General features: G+C 37.7%; 1 protein-coding gene across 3 annotated transcripts in view; it reads right to left on the bottom strand.

Moving 5' to 3' along the window:
* LOC130425708 (trinucleotide repeat-containing gene 6A protein-like) overlaps positions 1 to 17,562 on the bottom strand; it is a 31,317-nt gene extending 13,755 nt beyond the window's left edge. For 2 of the 3 annotated variants that reach the window (XM_056752079.1, XM_056752080.1), the window contains exons 1-5: positions 17,115 to 17,562; positions 15,293 to 15,341; positions 12,324 to 12,404; positions 1,369 to 1,686; positions 1,148 to 1,195 (exon numbers count right to left, since the gene is read on the bottom strand). In XM_056752079.1, coding sequence (XP_056608057.1) covers positions 1,148 to 1,193 — 46 coding nt within the window. In that variant the 5' untranslated portion in view covers positions 1,194 to 1,195; positions 1,369 to 1,686; positions 12,324 to 12,404; positions 15,293 to 15,341; positions 17,115 to 17,562. The remainder of the gene's footprint in view (positions 1 to 1,147; positions 1,196 to 1,368; positions 1,687 to 12,323; positions 12,405 to 15,292; positions 15,342 to 17,114) is intronic. The other variant, XM_056752081.1, reaches the window with a different exon arrangement.
* Between the last annotated feature and the right edge of the window lie 8,513 nt (positions 17,563 to 26,075).

Raw genomic sequence — 26,075 nt, 5'->3', positions numbered from 1 at the left:
CAGCTTTGCATTTAATGAGCCTGAAAAATAAAACTATAAAAGCGTAACATTGAAGATTTGTAAAATCAAGAATGCATATACATACTTTGTCTCCCTAAATCCTTTAAATTAACCATTATATCCAAAAAAGGTAATACAAGCCAACACAGTGCACAGCAAAAAACTGTTATGGGCAATGCACTGAAAACTGTAACATTTGTAATAACTGATCTATTTATGGATAACTTAACAATGGCTTACTGCCCATAGAACCCAACTACGTCCTGCTGAGAGGTGTCTAACTCAAGCCAGACTGAAACATTAATAGAGCTGCCACCATTTTGTAGCAGCAGCATGATCGCGTTACATGCCAAGAGATCGAGAGGATGACAGACAGTCACTTAGCAGTAACACGGAGAAGGATGTGTCTCTGCAAGTTTGTTCATTTGCACGGATGCGGCCAATATGGTGGCATTTACCTATAATGCCAACGCAACTGCTTGTTTTCTTAAAATAACCTTTAGTACTAGCCCACTCTTGTTTGCAAGATGGCTGCCAAGCTTCCTGAAGCACTGTTTTTTTGGCAAAGTCTGGAATTTTCTCCAGCTGTGTTACCAGCATATAGAAGACAAAAAACAGAGAGCTTCACTAAACAGATTTCTTAACGTGATAAAACAGGAGATTCTGTTTAATTTCACTGATGTGGGATTATAAAATTTCATTTTAATGTCATAAACCATCTTAAATAAAAATAAAAACGTACCACTCATGGCAACCGGCACAAGGCTCTGGGTTACATTATACAAATTAATTCTGAAAAGTTAGCAATGTGAACCAGTTGGCAGCGCAACTAGTTTGGCCTTACATAACACAAGAAAACTGAGGTTTGGCAAGTAAAAAAGGGCAAGTCAGGGCACCTATGCCAAGATCTTATGACATTATTCTTACAAGGAGTGCCAAAGCAAATGGCTATTTTTAGAGCCACAGAAAATTACACTTTCAGTACTTGGGCAATACTGTCGGTACTGCAGACTACAGTATTGAAGTATTTATCACAAAGATCATAAGGAGACCTTGTAATCTATATAACTACAGAAAAGCACTGTACTTCTGGATTTTATACACATGCTACACAAAACCGTAAACAACAGAAAAGAAATTGTGTCACCTGTTTGGTTAGGGGAGTGGCTGACAGAATCCCGAATAGGAGCCATGCCTATAAAACAAAGAGCAACATCATAAGACACTAACAGAAAACACACAGGAGCTTTATTCAATTCAATTTAAATGTATTTGTGTAGTGCTTTTACATATTGATATGATAATCAATTGCAATGCATTATAAAAAAAATATTTTTAAGTTCCAGTAATTTTGCAGTGCACTGGTACCTGAGAGGAGGCTTTGGGCGCAGTGTAGGACAGGCCTCTCAATTTTAAGGTCCCCTGGCTGGCTTGAGGTGAGCTGTACTTGAGTTCCCAGGGTGACAGCAATGACCGTGAGGGGTTGCCCACACTTCAACAGCTGTTTCTGTTTGTGCTGACAGAGATGCGGCGGAACTTCACAGAGCGGGTACCGAGGCAGGGCTTGGGGCTGGCCGCTGGCTTGGGCCCTCTTGGCATTGCTGATGGCGCAGATTACAGTGGTGATGCTGCTGTTCTAATTGGCAGACTGAGGCTGGCTGAAAATGGACTTGATATGTTCTGGCACTGAAATAAAAATAAGAAAATGCAAATCAAACCACTTTGCTATAAAACCAATTTACGAAAATCATTCTCGGCACAATCATGTTATCAAATGAAGTCACGTAATCAAATCAAACAAAGCTGTATCAACAGCAAAGAAAAAGAGTCATATTGAGAGCTTTATTAAAAACATTGTTTAGGTTATGATTACGTGAAGAAGCCAAATGTAAAACAAACAATTAAAAAGTTCTTCTGCGCAAACTCCATCCTTAAGTGGGACTGGAATCATTTGACAACTGACCTGTAATTTATTTAAAATGAGAACTCAACATATATATATATATATATAGTCAGAACTCCCCCCTTTATATGTGTGCATACTAATTCAAGGTATTCATGTTTCTTATAATACATTTTATAAACAACAAAATTTACCCTAAAAAAAAAGTGCACCTAAATTTACCTCCGGTGATTAAAGAAACATCATGGTATAACATTCAGCCTTCCACCAATGTATTGCACGGTTCTCGTTTTATCAGTTTCTTTTATTATTTCAAGTTATCACAACTAATCACAGTAGGTCGTAAAATTGGGTATCAGAGTCCATGCAATCATCTTAAAGCATCATCATTTCCAACTGCAAGTCTTATAACACAATGTAAATAAGAATTCAAAATGTAAAATTTTTGATGTGAGCTACATTTATGACTTTTAAAAGAAATTTATTTTTATATAAATTATTTCAAAATCTAGCTTGATGTTTTGCACAGATAAACAGCGGAATTTCTTTAATATTTACTGTAGTAAGGTTCAAAAACACTATTATCTAGGATTTTTACTGCAGTTTACTATAGGCCTAGTAATACTACGGAATAGGCTACTACAGTATTATTATGTGAATAAATATATTGCTATAGTATAGTAAAAAATGAAAAACAGTACAATTTTTTTTTTTAAATGATATGGCCCTAATTGATCCATTTGTACACTCACCTACAGGATTATTAGGAACACCTGTTCAATTTCTCATTAATGCAATTATGGTGGTGATGTAATGGTGTGGGGATGTTTTCTTGACACTTTACGCCCCTTAGTGCCAATTGGGCATCGTTTAAATGCCACGGCCTACCTGAGCATTGTTTCTGACCATGTCCATCCCTTTATGACCACCATGTACCCATCCTCTGATGGCTACTTCCAGCAGGATAATGCACCATGTCAAAAAGCTCAAACCATTTCAAATTGGTTTCTTGAACATGACAATGAGTTCACTGTACTAAAATGGCCCCCACAGACACCAGATCTCAACCCAATAGAGCATCTTTGGGATGTGGTGGAACGGGAGCTTCGTGCATCCCACAAATCTCCATCAACTGCAAGATGCTATCCTATCAATATGGGCCAACATTTCTAAAGAATGTTTTCTGCACCTCGTTGAATCAATGCCATGTAGAATTAAGGCAGTTCTGAAGGCGAAAGGGGTTCAAACACAGTATTAGTATGGTGTTCCTAATAATCCTTTAGGTGAGTGTATATAACATTAATGTTCTGTGTTGATAACCAGGTTATTTCTGTGATTACCTGCATTTGTGGTTTTTAAAGATGATAACAGACGTTTTATATTGTACTGTTTGTAAGTTTTATATAACTGTTAGGACTGTGCAACAAAACTACATTTTTTGCACGTAACGTTGGTGCTACAGAGGTTTAAAGTACAGCCATAGATTCTTGTTATGAAGATCGAGATATGCTTTTTTTGGAAGATCGCCCAGCCCTAGTTCGACTGTTATAAAAAAATACTGTTAAGTATAGACCTCTTCTAGACAATATAGTATGGGAGAACTACAATACTATGGTAATAATCTAAACCATGGGTCTTCAACCGGGGGTCCTGCAAGGGGGCCGCTAATAAAAATTTACTCCGTCAACTTTTTGATAAAATGTAAAGGATGGCTACAGAAATATTACAACCAATGTTCTCTTTAAGCTGCGCAGACTCATTGAAGCTCCCGCCTATTGCCATTTAACCTGCGTGTAGACAAAAACATCTATTCAGGCAGCAGAAGCGATAGAAGAAAAGTTACATCTGAATCATAAAAAACTGTTAGGGTCTTAATCAAATATGTACTTTTGTCTTTCTTTCAAGACTAAGTTAAAAATCAGAGCATTCTCTGTCTCCCTTCTGATGAGTTCAGAGTAGGCATGAAAGGAGTTGTTCAAATTAAGTCCATTCTCATATATTTCGGAACTTCTGTTCAATCTGTTAAAGCTGTAAAGCGCTAATTTGACAGGCAAATGACACCACACCGCTTCTGCATTGTGAACTCGGACACAACTATCGTACGTGTTTATAATCAATGAAACGCGTGTACTGATGGTGCACGTCAATAGTGCTAATGTAATGTCTTATCATAATATTGCGGTGACAATAAGGGTTGTTTTATTTATCAATGCAATTTCAATTTAATATGAGATTATTTTTTAAAGCACCTTATCTTCTGCATAATTTAATAAAGAAAATCAATAAATCATGGTAACCATATCAATATTAGACAGATTAACCATAAACTATAGGCCAGGTTTAAGAGGATATTAGTTGATGCATGAATTGACAAAATTTAATAGAACTGACAGGGTTTGCCATTAATTAATTTGTTATTTACTTGTCGGAGTAAAATATTACTTGTCCGAAGATAAAACATTATACCAGAAATGAGGCACCGAAATCTGCGTTTTGATTTCGTCCAGTTACATACCGGGTACATAGGTACCGGGTACATAGGTACCGGGTACATAGGTACCGGGTACATAGGTACCGGGTACATAGGTACCGGGTACATAGGTACCGGGTACATAGGTACCGGGTACATAGGTACCGGGTACATAGGTACCGGGTACATAGGTACCGGGTACATAGGTACCGGTGCCATATTGATGGCTTTCGGGATTCCTTCCATGTTTTCCAACATCTTGCAGATTATAGTAAAACTATAGTATAGTACAGTAATTTATGTTGACAAATATACCAGTATTGTACAGTAAAACAAGGAAAAACACAGAATTTAGAAATATTAAAACAAATATAGGAAATCTAAAAATGATATGGCTCTAATTTATCCATCTGAACATAAAAAGGCGAGGTAACCGTTTCCAAATTGCACTTAAGACAACTGAGTCAGTCTGAGTATCAAAACAACCTTGTAGCCAATCAGCAGTAAGGTGCTAAGGACGGACATTTGCCGAGCGCTGACGAAAGCAAAAAATGGGGGTAGGAGATGTTTGTTTTGGTGATTAGAACATCAACAACGGCTAAGAGAAGTCGGACACCCCACCTTTAATGTCTTTTGTCTTTTTATCTGTCTATTCATATTGAACTACTCTTGCACATTTCTGCCTGTGCTACCAAACTTTAAACCTCTCTAGCACCAGTGCTATGAGTAAACTTACAGCCTTAAGACGAATAATAATTACTGCTTGCCTTTGTTTTATAGCAGTCACGGAGAGTAGGCCTATAACCAAATTCAGGCGGCCAAAGCGGACACTGGTCAAATTTACTCCCAAGCATTTTAACTTCACTAAATCCGAAACAATTATATTGATTATTATATTTCAAATGAAATATATATATTATTATTTTTCTTTGTACAAGTAATTTTTGTACTCAGAGAAGTGAATGACAAATGTACTTGTCCGTTGGACAACCACATGACAATGCTTAATGTCAAACCCTGCACATGTCCAAAGTTTTACTCCGAAGAATGAAGGAATCAAAACAGATACATCCAAATAGGAACATCATGTTTGTCTGAAGCCTTTTTCCTAATTCCCTTATCCAGCTCATCTAGCTGCTGCTCTTCTGGTGTCTTCTCAGAGTTTTACTTAGATTTTTTAGTATGGCAGATGGCAGAACAAAGAAGCTAGAAAATTTTTAATGACAATCAGACAAAAATACAGAAGTATAGCCTAGTATTCATTTTATGAAACAGTAGAATACATTTCCTGTACTGTTTCTTTTTACTTTACCACAGTTAATATTTAAGTATACTACAAAGTGTATAAATTAACTATAGCTAATCCTACAGAATAATACTGTAGTATATGTTAATAGAGTGTTATCGTTACCATAATATCCTACAACTGTAAAAAACTACAATCTACTATAGGAAATACTAAAGTATACAACAGTATTTCATGTGATGTGACACACCCAAGGAACAGTGCATCCTTAAAGTATTCACAGCGCTTCACTTTTTCCACATTTTGTCATGTTACAGCGTAATCCAAACTGGATTAAATTAACAATTTTCCTCAAAATCTACAAACAATACCCCATAATGACAACATGAAAGAAGTTTGTTTGAAATCTTTGCAACTGTTTTAATAATAAAAAACGATAAACGCACATGTATATAAGTATTCACAGCCTTTGCCATGACACACAAAATTGAGCTAAGGTGCATCCTGTTTCCAGTGATCTTCCTTGAGATGTTTCTACAAATTGATTGGAGTCCACCTCTGGTCAATTTAGTTGATTGGGCATGATTTAGAAAGGCACACACCTCTCTATATAAGGTCCCACAGTTAACAGTACATGTCAGAGCACAAACCAAGCCATGAAGTCCAAGGAATGTCTGTAGACCTCCGAGACAGGATTGTATCTAGGCACAGAACTGGTGAAGGGAACAGAAATATTTCTGCAGCATTGAAGGTCCCAATGAGCACAGTGGCCTCCATCATCCATAAATGGTAGAAGTTAGGAACCACCAGGACTCTTCCTAGAGCTGGCTTCCCGGCCAAACCGAGCGATCGTAGGGGAAGGGCCTTAGTCAGGGAGGTGACCAAGAACCCGATGGTCACTCTGACAGAGCTCCAGCATGGCTCTGTGGAGAGAGGAGAACCTTCCAGAAGAACAACCATCTCTGCAGCACTCCATCAATCAGGCCTATATGGCAGAGTGGCCAGACGGAAGCCACTCCTCCGTAAAAGGCACATGACAGCCAGCCTGGAGTTTGAAATAAAGGCACCTGAAGTGGACTTAGACCATGAGTCTGAGACCAACAAAATTCTCTGGTCTTATGAAACAAAGATTGAACTCTTTGGCCTGAATGGCAAGAGTCATGTCTGGAGGAATCCAGCATCGCTCATCACCTAGCCAATACCATCCCTACAGTGAACCATGGTGGTGGCAGCATCATGCTGTGGGGATGTTTTTTAGCGGCAGGAACTGGGAGACTAGTCAGGATCGATGGAAAGATGAATGCAGAAATGTACAGAGACATCCTCGATTGAAAACCTGCTCCAGAGCGCTCTCCACCTTAGACTGGGGTCGAAGGTTCATCTTCCAACAGGACAATGACCCTAAGCACCAAGGCAAGATGACAAAGAAGTGGCTATAGGACAACTCTGTGAATGTCCTTGAGGGGCCCAGCCAGAGTCCAGACTTGAACCCGTTTGAACATCTCTGGAGAGATCTGAAAGTGGCTGTGCACAGACGCTCCCGATCCAACCTGATGGAGCATGAGAGGTCCTGCAAAGTAGAATGGGAGAACCTCCCCAAAAATAGGTGTGCCAAGCTTGTAGCATCAAACTCAAAAAGACTTGTCTGTCAGCTGAGACTATGTAGGGTGATGCAACAGGACAGCGACCCAACACACCGGAGCAAGTCCACAACAGAATGGCTTCAGAAAAACTAAATCCGCCTTTTGGAGTGGCCAAGTCAGAGCCCAGACCTCAACCCAATAGAGATGCTATGGATTAACTTGAACAGGGGCATACACAAGACGTCCAAAGACTGTGACAGAGCCAAAGCAGTTCTGCCAGGAAGAATGGGCTAAAATCCTACCTCAACAATTTGCAGGTCTGATCCACAGCTACAGATCTACAATTTGGGAATATGGCTGTTACATAACAAAATGTGGAAAAAGTGAAGCGCTGTGAATATTTTACGGATGCACTGTATGTGTTAATGTCTAATGTTTTAAATTAAGAAGTTTAAAACAATGTATACAATACTAGTATAAGTGTATCATTTATTTATTGTTTTCATTACATAATATTCATATTGAATACTTAATAGGATTAGGGGTGTTGAACTTTAAATAGTTACCCGCTCATGTTCATCCTTCTCAGTGTAGCATATTACCAAAGAACATAACTACTGCATTACATGGCGATAATTAACCATTTCAGTTTGTGATGCAGTAAGAAGAAGACCTCACACAGCAGCTCTAAAGGCAGAACAGAATGTAGCTTTTGGTCGCACTGCACAGCTACTTTCTTAAAAAAGTTATTAACTACTTGAAAAGCTACATTCTTTTAATCGTAGTTGAGCAACCGTCAAGCTACTGAAAAATGTAGTTAAGTAAGTGAGTAGTGTTGCTACTTTAGCTACTCCCCAACACCTTGTGACCCAAATTCGCCTCCTCATGTGCGAAAAAATCAGTGAAATCACAATAAACTTACATTTACTCATCTTTTCTCTTCATTGCGCGCACAGTAGGAGATGGTATACCCAAAACACTGTGGAAATGCCACGACCCGCAGATTGTCATGCGAGTGAGCGAATTCACAAAGAATAAATAAAACATCACCAAATTAAAACAATAAATTTAACGTTATATGAAGTATTAAAATATTTAACTAAAGGTGTATTATTTTTACTAAATAAAAAAATAATTAATGCTTTTTAAGGATCCGCGGGAACCTGGACTTAAATTGTGTTTCAATTAGCATGTACTGGTGTTTTGCTTTGGTACTGAATTGGTACAAAGAATCATGGAATTTAACTTGTATTGGTACAGACTACTGAAATTGTGGTACCGTGACAAAAATACATGTACTCAAAACACAGACAGCACAATTAATTTTATCTTTCATATAACAGCTGCAAAGAGACAAAATTTCCAAGAATGTGACAACACAAGGGACCAGAAGAGTTCACGATACAAAACAATGTTATCTGGAGAGCATTAAAAAGCTCAAAGTCTACTTTCAGGTAACAGCTTTCATTTCCTTTCCTCTCTTCCAAAGCTCTACAGACATCTCCAGCTTTATTTCTTCTCTTCACATTTCATGTGGAAAAAAGTGGAGAGTCACGGTGTCATTTTACTGTTTGAGAAAAAACCCTGCCAGGTCCTGCAACTGCCTATGCGGGGCCTCAAGAGTGACTTCATCTCTGGGCTCTGTGAGGGGGCTCTTTTCTCTTTTCCTTCAAGTCTACTTAAATATTTGAGTGGTTTAAGAGGAGTTCATTGGAAACAGTGGTGTAAAACAATACCAGCATTTCCCCTACCAGTACCTTAGGGGGGCGCTCCGCCCCTCCAACAGCACCACCCGCCCCCCTTGAAGGTCAAGTTAATCTAATTTTATATATAGCGTCAGATCACAGTAGAAGAGAAGAGCGTTTAAGGTTACCTTTCCTACAGAACATGTCTATACCTTTTTATTTTATTAAACAAACTAAATAGCATTTTGGTCTTTATCTTATTTATACGGCGGCATTTCATTTCAGTACGTTTACAATTCTCCTTTGGTCTCCGTATCGAGTTCCGCTCCGATGCGTGCACACACACAGACGTGCGCTCCGCTCACACACAGGTAAGCACATTCCGACCAGTGGACAAAGAGTGCGTGTCCGACAATATTTCGTGTCAAACACCGGAAAAGCAAGCATATAAAAATATTTGCGTTTTAAAACGCTCCCAGGGTGGTGAAAATTGCTAAGTAAAGAAAGAACGCACGCCCTGCCCCTGACAAGCAGCAACAGTCCAGTCACCTCTGGATGACAGGTTTTCGCCCAGCTTGGCTTCGTTCCATTCGGACCGCGGGACATAATGAACAATTCACATCATCAGACAATTTCTGTAGTTTAAATTGAGCAGCGCGTCTACATAAATGAGCTGTACACATCACGCGCACTCAGGGAAATTTATGTTGACTATATTTGGCCGATATCTTTAATATCTTCATATAGTGCCAAACGCATTTCATTTGAACCCTTTCTGCTCCATAAATGCTGCTTCTCCCGCCAAAGACGTGTCGCATTTAAAGACCTGCAGACACCAATATCAGGTAAATTAATGGACACTTTTACTGTAACACAGTAAGTAAACGAAATGCAGCAGTAATTAAGTATTTTAGGCTGTCAGTCAGTTTACTGTTTGCTATATAGGTTTTTTGCATTATAAACCATAACGTCTTGTATCTACATTTAGCATTAATGATATTAATAATATCAATAGCATTAATAATTAGCATGTTAAGAGCATTTCATAATGACTCATGTTTTGATCTGGGATTATTTAGAATCAGTTCTAGTATGAATGGCATGAAAATGCTACTTGTTAGTAACTTTGTAAGTACTTCTGCTCATGATAAATCATTTTCAGTTGTGACATTTAGTTGTCAGTAGTTTTATTAAAATAGGCCAATAGGATTTCGCTTTACCACGAGTGCCTACAAATTGTTGGTATCTGAATATAAAATAAAAAGCCTGATAAAACGTTAGATGTTCACTATTTATATTCATATAAGACTGGGCTCAATTGATTAAATATGATTTATTTGAAAAAGTATTGTCCAGACATCCGCCACAAAGGCATATAAATATAGAAAATATAGAGACCGCACATAGCTCAAACCCCGCCCCCCCAAAGCTGAAAACATAGGGGAAACACTGAATACTGTAACCATACAACAGCTCTGTGTTTTCTTAGGGGTAGCTTCCTGTTCAAACAGCTTCGACTTGCTTGTTGTGGAATGACAACTGTCAGGAAGTCAGGTGGTCACGTTGCAACAAGTTGACTACCCTGCAGATCTTTTGCACTGCAAGAACCAGAGGAGCATTCAATGACAAGCCTGCATGACTGGAAAATCTGAAAGCATGTATGCTGATTAAACAATCTATCAACAAACATCTTTCTATATTGCATTCCAGAAAGTCGAACGCAAAACAACATGCAAAATAGAAACTAACATTTTGTGCCCGAGCAAATATTTGTCAAATGCAGTGAACCCAAAACCTTCAAAAGACTTCCATAAAAACCAAATAATCAGGCCTGCAATTTGTCTTGAAAATGTCAAGCATGCATGAACAGGTCTTGACTTGAAATGACATTCCATATTTGGTGTCAGTAATCTGTAACTTTTACAGCCTACAGGACAGGCTAGTCTCTGAACAGTGGAGTCTCTGAAGTTATGCTTTTGGCACATTCAAGCGCTTTTTCCAGCTAAGATGAGTAAATGCAAACCATCTCTGCCAACGGTTCTTCCTCTGTATTGTGCACACACATCGCCAAGCAACAGCGAGGTGATTTAGTCAACAAACTAAAGCTTTGTCGCAGAGCACAGACGCTACAAATCATTTCTTGAAGGTTTTCCATTTTATGACCCCAAGGTTTTGCCAAAACTTTAAAAAAAAAAAGCAGACAGATACATAATTCAAAACATCATATGGGGACTTTTACGGATTGTTCTTTTTGGATCAAGTGAAATTGTTAAATAAACATAAACTGTCATTGTACTTTATCAAGTCATGTAAAAAGGAGATACATATTACTGTGCACAGAGCAGTCAATAAAGCCAAGAGGTTATTGCTTAATTTACTCAGTATCTCACTGAAGATACAAGGACATCTGGGCCAACTGATAAGTTAAAAAGTCACCCAGGGTAACCAGAAAGTGGTTGAGATGCATCCTGAAAACATGATTCTTTGATTTTTGCCATGTTTATCTCTGAACATCAGCGTTCTATTGTGTATTTATACATGTTACAACAAGTTTCTTTATACATGCTATTAAATAAAAGCTTTGATTTTTAAGTTCTTTTTTTACAGTTTGAACACAAAAAGCACTGTCAATCTACAAAACCACAAAAATGCAAGCATTAGACGCAGACAACCCTGTTGCATTTGGCAGACTGAACTGAGTGCTAGTCCTGCAGCTGGCTTGAGCCCTAAGCTACTGCGAGAGCAAAGACAAGGTCATGAGATAAAGACCGAAGCTATCAGCCTTTCCACATCACTCAGTGGAAAAGTGCTACACCCACTGACAAGTTTCTATGCCACTGAGACTGCATGAAAGGCAAGTTGGGATGGGTTTCGTTAAGATTTTAACAGTATTACTACTCTTATCGATACTGCTTAACCGTCCGGTACTTAAGCGGTTTTCCTATCAGTGCTTTTTGGATCACTGCTTTTTTTTCATCAACATATATTTAAATGGACAGAGTTTGCCCTATGTATGAAAGTAAAGCGACAAATGATTAAGCTCTCAATCAAATAGGCCTATTATTTGGACTGATTTTTTTATTTTTATATAAGAGAGTAGAAACTGCGTTGCGTCACATCGTTTAATCCCATTGAAATTAGACACACAAATAGATATATGTTGCCGATAAGGGCGGAGCTTATTGATGTTCCGGTCTTTTATAATTTAGCCATGGTGCTCTCTCAATACCGGGTCTCGGTACCCATCCCTAGGGGTAACTTATGATAAGAAACCTTTGCTTTTGTTCCTCAATTAAAACGACACTTAACTTTCCAAACATGGCACAGTAATCCATACCAAGGCAAAGCACTCTGATAACAAAACATATGTAACTACCAAGACCAAACAAAATGTATTGTTGACAATTGATCCCTGTAGACAAACAACGATTCCTACCTTTACACCAGCACCCTCTTCCTTACAGTCATTCCACTGTGCTCTACACTGTCTTCCATCCACGCTCCATTAACGATTTCCCTGAAAATGAAAGGATCAAACATAAGACATAATATCTTGGCTTCATTTTATCAAGTTTAACAGTCACCCACAGCTACATCTTTAAATATATGATGCAGTTACAGTAACGCATTTAGTAAAACGGAGAAAGCTTCTTGTAATCTCATTAACGGATTAAACTTGGAAATAACTCCCATAAGGAGCCAACAACTTCTGTTGATCAACCAGCAGATGCTTTTCACTGACTATCTACACACTGAACCCAGTCACTGACTTGTAATTTTAAGCGAAATATACAACATTTATATAGTAGGTCAGTTCTCTCCCTGAAATTAACCACAAATTTAGCAGAAAAGCTTCTATAAACCACTAGACTTGTGTTCACAATTTTTACATTAACAGGATTTAAACGCAACTTATGTTATATTATGTCAGCAGGTTGATACTTTGTATTGGGGGATCGCTGGGTCGCTAAAAAAAGATCTTTATATCTTTATGGGACTGATGCTAGATGTATCACTCTTGGCTAAAGTAAACATGAAACTGGTAATAAAACCTATTTCATCCTATAGTATGCTGCATTTCATAGTGCAACTAATTTTAAATAGAAGGGATCAAAAAAAGGAACAGGTTTTATAAATGGTGGTTGGAGGAAAAGGCTTGAAAATGAAAGGAAAAATGTATTTCAGAGAAGAGGCAATTAATAACATTTTGTTGAAAGGTTATAAAAAAACTGCTGTGTGCACAACAAGACCAGGAATAAGCAATGGGACTCGACTGGGGATCTATTTTGATTTTATGACATTACAATAATAACTACGTAATTTGACAAAAATAACAAATTAGTCAACATGTAACATGTCTTCATCAAGCATTTTAAGGTAAAAAAATTGTGTAGTTCATACTGTGTTTCTCATTCATTCATTAAATGGCGGTTCACCAGTCTAATTTGTTCCACAATAGTTTCATAACAAAAAAAAATTATAAACAGTAACGCTCATAACAACATATTATTGTCTGTTTCCCATATTGATTTATTCATGGCGCCCTCACACACCATCAACAATGGCCTCCGTAAATAGACATTTCATGATTCCCATTTACATTTTTATTTTACTATTGAAAACAGCTTAATTCACTGTGGAGTTTCGAGCACTCAGCTCCTCTCTCTCTCATGTTGCGTGCAACGCCTCGACAGCGCCTCCCTCACATGACAGTGAACGAATTAAAGGTGGTGGTGTTTTGAATATGCGTTCCTCGGTGTACTTGCCTTTCCACGTAAATGTCAACAGTCACAGATGTTATTGACAAAGTAGACTGATTGAGATTATCATGATTTAACGAAAGGTTTCCCACACAAGCTTTCTCCATGTGCAAGCTCTTGCCCTCCCTAAATGTTGCAATACGATTAAAATTTTTGTTTACATGTACGTGAAATATATTTTGAACAAAACGTCTGCACAAGCGCAAAGCTAGGGTTGCCAGATTCGCGTCACAAATTCAGTCCAATGGCTATCCAAAAACTAGTTCAAATGACTTTACACAGCCCAAGTATCAACATCTGATGAACAATATTTCTCCTCTCAACCCGCAGAAAAACAACAACCACAAAAACAGTTAAAAAACTTCTTGATCGTCCATGTACTTTAAACATATTGGGACCAGGCAACATTACGCAAGCATCTAAAATCTCACTATACATCTTTTGAAGGGTGTATTATGTGAATATAGTCCTTATTTTCTCATTTGGACTGAAAACGAAGTTTTTGAATGATACTATGTTCTCTTTTTGCATTAAAGTAACACAGAGCAGCACTAACAGAGACAGCGTGATCAGATAAAATGTTGATGACTTGATGTCATTCATTTTCATGTAAACAAACACATATATAAACACAATGGCGATATATATTGGATCAACAAAAACTACCGCCGTTAAGTTTATATATCGTGCGATAAGTCAATAAATTGACTATCAAGACAGGCCTACCAGGGGGTAAAGTCACCCAATCAAGATAGCTTGATACAGCCCTGCCCATCCCCCAGGAACAACCTCTTCTCCTTAAAGTGTTTAACCAGATGGCCATCTCAACAACAGAAGCCTCCCATACACAAACACACAAAGACAGAGAGGCATCCATTTATGAAGCACCAACAATATATCCAGCTGAAAAGATGACCAGTCGCAATCATACCATCACAGGATTATGTATACATTAGCATTACTTAACGTTGAATAAAAAACACATCAACTCCTCTGAACACTGTTAATCATCAAAACCTTACATGAGGCTTTTCTCAAAACGAATTAAGAGGCCATTTATCCATATGAATATTTGTCCTGTTACATCAAACTCTGAATGCAAAAGTGTTATGGTCTAGTAAGTCCCTGGCATTGTAAGGCGTGGACATGGTTATGACTACGCAGGCCAATGTTCATTTCCCTGATAAGGAAAAACTCAGACTGTCTATGATTAACTTAGCAATCCAGTTAAGCAATATGCCAATGCTTCTTAGCACCGCACCGCAACAAAACAAAAACAAATCAAACTGAAAGCATTCTTGACTTTCTGATCAGTAATTGTTATCTGTTACAACAAACAAGCTCAGCCAGATATAAACAGTGAAAGCAAGGGCTTATGACTCATGACTACAATATGGCAGTCTTACAAAAAGCAACACATTGTTTTTGTTGAACATTTTAAAACGCCAGAGCTTAGTCAGCACTGCGAGACCCTTTAATTCAAGGGGAGCTGCATTTGCTTACACCAGCAGCAGCTGCTTTGTTAGTGTCAACCCAGCACAGGCATGAATAGGAAAAGTCCAGATGGACACAAGCTTCAGAAAATCAAGTGTACAATCCACACACCTGAAAATGAAAACAGAGAGGTAACAATACTACTACTGACCTGTGTTGCTTCTCTTCAAATGTCTTTGGTGGCAATAGCATCCAATTCTCTAGATGGAAAGAAACAAATTACAACTTTGACTAAACATGAAAATGCATCATCATGTATGCTCTCTACAATGTGAATTATTGATACACAGACGCAAGGCAACTTTTTCAACAAGTTGGCAAAGGACAGAAACATATGCCTACATATAAACATCCTTCCATTACATCACTGATGAAACAGTATCTGTGTAGTTGACAAATAAACTGTATATGTGCCCTATGGTGTGACAGCAAAAAAACTATCAAAACAAACCTTTAATAATATAATGTAAATTATTAATAATACAAATAGAATACAAGATAATCTTCTTTATTGCTAGTTTTTCTTAATATTTGCTGTCGCACCGTAGGACACATGTACGACTTATTTTTCATCTACATACAGAAGTTATGCATGCATCAAATACTTGAGCTGATTTTACACCAATGTCGGTAGACACAAACATCGTATCACAAGCCACAAGCCACAGCACAAAATAAAACCACAACCACCTCATTTAGCTTTCCTCATGGATGTATACTTGGAAATGAGGGAAAAGATGCATAGACATACATCTTGTTCATGCATTAAATGCTTGTAATTGTGATTTAGATTTACAAGTAAATCAATCCAGCTTAAATTTAACAGGCAGCATTCCCTTAAGTTAGTCCCTTAATTTTAGCATAACGTTACTGAAAAAAAACGTTTTTTTATTAGCAGCGATATTAAATTCATATACAATGTGAAGACTGGTCATTGGCAAAAAGCAGGGACACCTCCCCCACCACTGCCTTCAGTTGCTACTGCTGCTAACGGGGCAAACCAGCAACCTTGACCTGCCCTTAAAACATTACACCGACACGAATGCATCTTTCCAAACAACTTTTACTATCGAAAGGGTGCATTTGAGTCCCTTTTATTCGTTGTTTGCTTCTTGTTGAGTGTCGGACATATTTTCTCCCCGTTTTCTAAGTCGAGTCTGTGCTAGCAACAGTGACTGCGCAACGTTTCTTTAAAACAAAATAGAAAACAACCATGCACGCGATTGTCCAAGTCGTCAGGGGTGTTTAATTGGTAAAATGGCAAAGTTACACTTCGTCGTTTTCCAAAAATTGCATTCTCTGTAAATGAAAGCATCTGTCCCGATGTGCGCAATTCAGCAGCCGAGCTAAGTTAAGAGTGCTAACAACCCAGCTGGCTAGTAAAACCTCTCTCCCCCCTGACCGATTTACGAATTAAACACTTCGTTACAACGTACTTTATCGAAATAAGCACATAGTCGCATTTTAAGCGACTTTACTATCTTACAAAGCCCGTTCTTGTTCTTGTTTGCTACCTGTCCGAAAAACGAGTTGCAGGACGTCGAATCAAACACCCAAATTAAACCAACATCTTCCAAAATTACACCAAGGAAGAACACTTCATTAACATATGCAAAACTCCACTAACATCGGATGAAATAATATGTACGTTGTAAAAAAATGAATTAGTAACAGTAGCTTTACGTTTTATGAAACCAAAAGCAATGTCACTCCGATGCCATTACGTGAATGCAGATCAACGTTCAAGAAATTCACAACAGAAAAAAATCACTTCGCCTTTTCTCCTTAAACAAACAGCAAATGTCGTGCTACTGTTATAAATGCGATTAACCAGCATGCGTAAGAAAGCGATCCAGAAATATCCATCCATTTATCTTCAGTGCTGAGCTCAGCTTAGATATCGCAGATAAACTGATGAATACATTTATACCGCTCGAAATCAAACAAAACACGATGGAAATAGCCAAACTCACCTCTCGTAGTTTAAAGTGCAGTAGAGATGAAGTGAAAGCAAACAATAAGGCTGTAGAAATTCAACACATTTGCAGATTAGAGGAGGGGAAATATTTGTCCTGCTCAATCGCCATTTTCTTCTCTCGCATTCATGCATTCATCCCTGTAACTGCAGGAAGAGCTCAGACGCCGCGTACAGAGCACTTCCTCCAAACCAACACACTCACCTCCAAAATGGTGGCCACATATAGGCTGTGTTTCAAATCCTAATGTCTACCTAGAGTTTATTTTTGGGCATCATGGAAATATACCGCATTTTGAGCATCATGTGCGCGTTCCGAAACAGATAGACTTGTGTGTTTGTAAACTGAGCTGACTTTCGACGTATCTTTAATGCCTAGTGATGCTGTCTAGGTAGGCAACTTACTAGTGTTTGAATCGCAACCAAAAATTTGATCGTTTACCCAGTTGCATAAACTTAGCAATTAGTCGGGAATAATCAGCATAACTCTTTATATTTCAATTAGGCCAATCTGACTTTTTGTGTAACTTAATTAAAGAAGTATATTGAAAAAAAATATTGGAAGACTAACTTCTAAGACGAGACTATGCAGTTTATGCAACCGGCCCCAGGACTCATCATGGTGACTTAACTATACCACTGATATGTTTATGATACAAGGTCAAGGTACGAGTAGATAAGTAGCCTATAATGAAATATAGTATAAAACAAAAATAGTATATATTACAAACGGAAAAATAATGACTTCATAAAAAGAGATGAATATTTAGTTATATGTATACTGTATGTCAGCATTAAAACAACATGATGTCATACAGCTGTTCAAAATAATATAACAAAATGTTGACCAACGTGCAAGATATCTCGTCACAGACTAAAACAACCTGCAAGTGTCGGACTGATTAATGTTAGACAATGTGCGACGAAGACACAGATGTCAAATACTATTCTGTAAATAAGCTCTGATCTACAACACATCTGGGAAAAGCATAACCACCCAAACAAAAGTGACTTGTTTGTTTACAGTGGATGCCTCACCATACAACCAAGTACAGGAAGGGAAAACCCAAATACATCTGCGACAATATAGATGAAGTCCGGCCTTCAGTTTGGAATTTGCCTGCGTTTTCACTTTGAAAACAAAGCAGTGTCACACAGTTAAAACGGACCAGCTACGCTGTCCTTTTGAAGGCGGACATTCTGCCTCAATAGACAGGAATCACACAGAAATGACTGTCAACAGAATCTCCTCCAAACTGAAAACAAGCCATTGTCATTGTATCGTTTCATTAACATCACCAAATGTATATCACAATATCTCATAGTTACGTACTTTCATCTTCTTTAAAATTTGAGTGTCATCATCCATATGATACAAAAATGTAAACAGGCATTCCAAGTGCTTTTCTTATTATGAAATGGAGCAGGGATACAATGCAGATATACGTATTTTGCATACATGCTGCTTTAAATAATGCAAACATTATCTCTAATGACAAAATAATACTTATATTGGAATGCAACTCAAACACAACACCAATTTAATGCTAGAAGTACATTTACTTCCTTACTTTTGCATTCTTCGATAAATCAAGACTTAAAAATAATGTTTTAATATCATTTGTATTTTTACCAAGAATAACCATCAGGACTGCAATTTTACCCAAGACAAAGTCCTGTTTCATCAAGTCTGTCTCTTTATAATTTTCTTGAAATGAGAATGTAGCACCACCGTTCTGGTCTCATCGTCTGTGGTGCTGAGAATGAATTTTGTATGAGGCATGAATATTGATGATCACTGGAGGTCCGGGGCCAGCTGCATGTGAGCGTGTTTGCTGCACTAGGACAAGGGTCAGTTTGGTCAGGGCCAGTGGGCTACTCTCCCCCCGCCAGGACACAGAGAGCAAGGGGAGCCTGGGAACGCAGGCAGATGCATTGTGCTCGGGCAGACAGGCCAGGAGGAGGGGACCAGCTTTGCATGACAAATACATGGCTGGCTTTGGCTTTCATAGTCTTATTTCCAAACTCACTTGGTTTGCAGCAAATAGTGTGCCATCCAAAGCCTGTTCTTATCCACTGTTGGTATTACATTCCAGAATGAAATACACTGAAAGACAGTTTCATCAGCAAAGCCTTTCATTCACAAAATAATACATATTTGCTATAGCTATAGCTACAGTATATGAGATCATACAAAATTAGTTGAACTCACGATATCACTCATGTGACGTTTCTATACTTGCCTTGCTTTTTTCAGTCATACATTCTTATTTTATCTCTGTTTCCATAACTCTCATTATTCATGGGTCCCCCAATGTACCAACAGCCTCACCAACAAGGGCGCTATTTTTCATCCGCTCTCTCCCAATTCCTCCACTACCCCCATCATTATATTCAATCTCTATCTGTCTCTCACCCATCCCCCAAGAGTCACTTTCTCAGACAGGGTGGCAGCTGTGAAGGGGATTTGTCAGAGCCGAATTACACTCTGCATCCAACCAATTACCTGTCTGACTGTTCTCCGGTCAGCCTACACTGCTGTGCATTCAGGCTCGATTTATCTATCCGACCACTGTTTTGCAGAACATTTATCATTTTCACACAGCCATGCGCTGTCATTTATAAACGCTAATACACACCACTGGTTCATCAGCTATAGAGTAAAAGCCTGCTGTACTATTAGGTGTTTTCATACAAACAGTCATCACAGTGTTATATGTATGTCAAATTATCACCAATATTTATTATGTAAAAGAAAACCGAGCTCCGTCGCATTTAATCTACCCATTACAAAAAATAGAAATATTGGTTAATAAAATGTTATTTCTTAAATGCATGCATGCAGAACTCTCTGTGCAGTTGTTTTACAGAGATTATCTAGCCAAAATATTACCGATAACAATTGTGCACTATCTAACAAGAGTGCGTTTATATACCCCTGAAACATATATATTTAGTGCTTTAATATTTACACATTTGTGATGATCTCTGTCTTCACAGACTCATTGTTTCAGACCTACAGTTCAAGTCTTTTCACGTGAAAGCAATATAAACATGCAAATGACGCTCTGAAGTCAGGTCGTATTGTCATTCATGTATGCATGCAGTATATATCTTAGATGGAGGGGTTTTCAGCCAGAATGATAGAGCTCCATTCAAAAACTTTGCTCCAGTCCAAATGAGATTCATTTGCATTTGCCCATCCCACCCGGCATCTCAATAATTCACACCTATCTGTGTAAAGCTATTCATCTGCCAGGCATGCATCTGAGCTCAGGCTTGAGATGCTTTGTTCTCAATGCGCACACTTTAACATTCATACTGTACTAATCCTTAAAGTAAATGAGAGATGTGTTACAAAGATGTCATGCATAAAAACGGTTTCCCATTGTGAATTATCTAATCTGACTTGAGTTAAATAAAATCTATAACAGAGATGGACATCCTTGTGTTCCTTATAAAGGGGGGGGGGGGGCTGGTTAGCTGTTGCTGTGAACAGGAGTAAAAGAAACATACTCTATTGCAGTGTCCATGGACACTATGTGGCCACTTTGGTACATATAAACTTTGAGCTGTTCTCTTATAGTCACATAAAAACCTCTTACTTTTATATTTAGGAATGATTAAAATCTAGTTAAATCACGCTCACCTATGCTCGACAAAATTCCCCAAACTCAGAGCCAGCTCTGAGAAATACGTTGTGAAGAATGTAGCAGACTATCACAATCTGGCATATTTGTACAGTATCACTCTAAAATGGTTATATTTGAGTATTTTTAACACTTTAATCATCGTTTGATAAATAAATGCTACTTGACTGAAAAAGCCTCACAATTTAAAATAAATCCTCCTACCTGACCTGTATATGGAACAAACTTTAGACCATCTGCCTGAGATTTACCACCTCTACTTTCCTATCTTTAAAGTTGCATTTTGAGTATTACTTCCTTTCACACCTCACCTTGGGAGAACTGACAATGGGGTTTTGAGAGGGAAGTATCCAGAGCCAATGGTTGGAGAGATGAGTGGAGCTCATTGGGGTCTTTATGAGGCCTCTCTCTCTCGGCTTTTCAGATAGCGGTCTGCAGCTCTCATGCCAACTCTAATGAGCCTGTCTTCCAGAGCCATCTATCATACTTTCCCAGGGAGAAAACAAACACTGTGACTTGTCTCAGCTCCAACCCCACATGAAAGAGCCCCCTTTTTAGAAAAGATAGTCTTACCTGGCTTCTTGACCATCTTACATTACATTACATTTACATTTAGTCATTTGGCAGACGCTTTTATCCAAAGCGACTTACAGTGCACTTATTACAGGGACAATCCCCCTGGAGCAACATGGAGTAAAGTGTCTTGCTCTTACAGAATCTTGAATCACAGATAATATTGTGATGAAGCCAAAAAAAGGAAATCCACTATTCCTGTGAATCCACTTGAGATCTCAAAACACATATAACATAATGCCCAAGAAAGCAAATAAGAACACTATAGCATGGTCACATGGGTCCTTTTTACACTTGATATGTTAAAGGGATAGTTCACCCGAAAAATTAAAATTCTGATATAATTTACTCACGCTCATGCAACTTTACACCTGTATAAATTACCTTGTTCCGATAAACACAGAGAAAGATCTTTGGAAGAATGTTAGTAATTTTCAGTTTTGGGACATCATTGACTAACATAGTAAGAAGAATTAAAGGGTAGTCAAAGATGCCTGTGAACTCTTTGTTTTCCTTAATTCTTCAAAAGATCTCATTTTGTGTTCAACAGAACAATAAAATACAATATTTTTTCCTACTATGGTTGTGGATGATGTCCCAGAACTGAAAATTGCTAACATGCTTCCAAATATCTTTCTCTGTGTTCATTGGAAGAATACATTTATACAGGTTTGGAGCAACTTGAGGGTGAGTAAATGATTACAGATTTTTAATTTTTGGATGAACTATCCTTTAATAAATGTCTATAAAAAACTCTATAAAAGATCTTAAATCATGTGACCATACACATTACTATGGCCGTGTTATGGATGTAGCTGAAGCAATAAATTGAAGGAAAAGCACAAAATGTGTTAATTCCAAATAATAATCTTTCAATTTGACATAATGAGTAAAACTGTCATATTTTAATAAACTCCTTAATTGAACTTCATATGTCCTTCACATGACCTTTGCCATTGAATGTTGAAAAGATGTTCTGTAAAAAGGATAGTTCACCCACATAATCTGAAACAAATGTAAAGTAAAATGCAATTCAAGTCGCTTGCATTTTTTCCTTATTTACTCACTTTCATGTCATTCAAACCCTCATGACTTTCTTACTTCTGCAGACAACATTGTCCCCCATTAACTTCCATTGTGTGAACACACATTTCTCAAAATATCTTATTTTGTGTTCCACATATAAGAAAGAGTCAAATACAAGTTTTAAACAACATGAGGATAATGCAATAATATTTTTTGGGGATGCAAGAATTTATCTTGTGGAAGTCTTGTGGGAAAGACATGTACATTGCACATAAGGAAGGTTTTGCATTTAACTGACAACGTTTTTGTGAAGATTTTTCTTTTAGTGAGGAATCAGGATGTAGTTCACACCTGGTTTTATCGCAGTTCACAGGTGTTGATAATAAGAGTATACAGGGTGAGAGACCGAGGTCAACAATTTCCCTTTCTTCCACCCCCAAAAAATGTATGTGTCCAATAATGTGTTTAGCTTACCTATAAATACTTTATTGCGGAATAGCATATATTTTTCTATGGACAGGAGTTGGGAAGGGTGTCACGTAGCAAATGGGTATCCTGACCAGAGTGACTTTTATGAGTGGTTGGAAGGGGTTTTAAATGACTGTTCGAATTAAAACACAGATATGTTGAAAGTTGACTCTGTAATTTTCAAGTCTTTTAAAAGATTTTGTGATTTTTTTTGTTGAAACAAATTATTACAGTGTCAACTATAACTACGCCAAAACTCAGTCTGTTATTGATGTAATATTAGTATCTGATACAACGAATCTAGGCTGTAGTGGTGTTAAGGATTGTTGTATGAGTGATCATTGTTTAATTTATTTATGTAGTAAAGTGCAGAAGGTAAAAATTTAATGGTCACAATACTATATCGGAGAGATCTTTGAAAAATGATTGTCCTAATGTATTTTGTGATAAATTGGGAAAAGTTGAATCATCTGTACTGGGTTGTAGGGATGTTGATAAAGCTTGGGTCCGTTTTAAGGAATTATTTAGTAAGGTGCTAGATAGCGTAGCTCCATATAAGAGAGTAAGAATCAAACATAGAACCTTGGATAAACGATGATATATTACGGAGGATTAAATAATAAAATGATTGTTTTAAAAAGTTTAAAAATGACTTGGAAGCTAGTAGCTTTGGGCTTTATAAATTAAGAATAAATATGGTTAGAGATATGATAAGAGAAGCAAAAATGAATTATTTTAAAAATAAGGTAAATGAAAATAGACATGAACCAAAAAAACTTTGTCAGAGGGTGGATATTAAGGGTACATTGTCTAATCCTTTATTTATTAATTGTGGAGTTCCCCAAGGGAGCATATTAGGCCCCTTATTTTTTCTTTTATATATAAATGATCTAAAAGCACCATGTTCAGAGGAATTTATTTTCTATGCTGATGATGCAGTAGTTTAAGTGTTTCATCAGGATAAAGGAGTCCTAGAGGAAACTATGAGGCTGCAGCTTCAAGTGATGTCAAAATGGTCTTTAAATAATAGACTCTCCCTACATGCAGGAAAGACTGAACCATTCTTTTTGCATAAAAAGGTAAAATTAGGTTTCTAGCGAGGCAAGCTGAATTTTTAGATGTTCATTCCTTAAGATTTTTGGCAGGGGCATTGATACGACCCCATTTTGATTATGGGACCTCCTTTTGGTATAGCAGTTGTTTCCAAGTTATGAAATATAAATTGCAAAAGGCTCAAAATATACTAGTGAGGGTAATTTTAAAAGTGCATTCACGAGTTTTAAGGAGTTGGGTCTGTTGACTGTGAAAAAACGGATGCTTTTCTTAAAATTATTATTCATCTGATTCTAGTTTATTAAAAAAATATTTTTTTATATGGTGAGTCAACAGCATTACTATGGCACTAGGGGTAGAGATTTTAATATTTGTCCATGTAAATTTAAGACTTCGGTGGGGATAAATATGTTTTTTTCCTCAACAGTTTTTTTTTAAGTGTATGGGATACTATGTATTTTGTACAGTTGTTTATAAACTTGTCAAATAAATTGCAATTCAATACACAGCACCATGTTCTGAATCAAATGCATCTTTTTTTATTTAGTATAACAAAAGTCTTTCCACCACAGGTCAGGCATCTCTGTCTGGCATGTAAGAAGAAAGACAACAGGAACCTCTTGACATGCTAATTGACTGGATTAGCATTAACATGACTAGGATTCCAGCACGAGCCAAAAACAGCTCTACCATTATCTGAATTCATTTATATTCATATTAATTAACTGTATCATTGTAAAGAAGAATTTTTTTTCTTTCAGACAAAGACACGTTACAGATATATGAATGTAACACTATTGAACATATAGTGTTACATTCACGCTTTCCTGTAGCTCAGTGGTAAGAGCATTGCGTTAACAACGCAAGGTTGTGGGTTCAATCCCAGGGGATTTCAAACACCTTTGTAAAATGTATAGGGTAAAGCAATGTAAGTCGCTTTGGATAAAAGCGTCTGTCAAATGCCTAAATGTAAATGTATATATAGTAAATAAACCAGGATCCTGCAATTAAGGGGGGCCCAAAGATGAGTTAGACAAACAACAGGAACTAACTGGAGGAACAGTATAAAAAGTCATCCTTTGTTGACAGATTCCACTCCACAAAAGTGAGCCAAAAGGACAACACAAGGTGACTGTAATCATTCCAGAAAAAAGGCAGTAGAGTGCCCCGCTGGACTCAGATGTGAGCGTGCTTTCAACGGTGAAATACGCAGAGCGAATCTGTGAATTATGAGCTGTAAATGTTGTTTCGTTTCAAGGATGAGGTTGGTTGGAAGTCGCCCTGGCATTTTGCCAAGTGCTCATTACTGCAGAACGCGCACGCAGTTGGGCCAGCCAATGTGACGCCCGTTGCCGTGGCAACAGCAGAGCAGGCAGGCGATGTAATGCATCATATTTCACCGGACCAACTCAATTCAATTCTCACAGATCCAATCTACGAGTTGCGATTGGGGGGTGAGCACAGGCAGGGGAAAAACGCTCCTACAGAAATAAATTGGAACGAGACCATCAGCTTTCCATGCAGATTTCCTTTTAAAGCTGTCTGCTAGAAATTGAAATATTCATTGTCCTGCACAAATTGGTTTTATTCAAATCTGCACGCTGCGCCTGCTTGCTGCAGAGTGAGGTGACAATAGTTGGCACTCACAAGACGGTGATGTTTGTATGTTTTTCCTTATTCAGCTGTTATTTTGAAACATATGCTATATTATATTCTGTACAGTCAGAGTTTTGTACTAGGAACCATGGAAACCTCAGGGGTTTAAGATATACATCATACAATTACAAAACATAATTTTTCATTTGATTGAATATAAACTATGATCTGATAAGAATTGTATAGAATAGCAATGTTTGTTAACGATTATGATAGAATGTAACTGTAAGCTTTGAGAGATTCCAGTCTTTTCCACATTGAGACTTCCGTCTGGGTATAGAACTAGAATTAATCCGTGAGAAACCAGAGCGACCAGCCAGACATACAATGGTGTCAAACCAGAACAGATGTTTCCTAATTACAGTAAGCTCCTCAATGCTACTTCACTCATTACAGGGCAAATGCTATGATATTTCTAGCAAATCACAGGGAGATCTGAGTGGCTGTGAGTTTTCCAGACCCCACTTTTAATGACCATCTACACATCTCATGGTTTATAATGAGTAGTTTCCAGGTTTTGTCCTGCAGGTAAA

This window comes from Triplophysa dalaica, chromosome 7 (genome assembly GCF_015846415.1).
Source record: "Triplophysa dalaica isolate WHDGS20190420 chromosome 7, ASM1584641v1, whole genome shotgun sequence".
Classification (NCBI taxonomy): Eukaryota; Metazoa; Chordata; class Actinopteri; order Cypriniformes; family Nemacheilidae; genus Triplophysa; species Triplophysa dalaica.
Note: the sequence above shows the minus strand (reverse complement) of the source record. Positions and strands in the feature narration are given on the sequence as shown.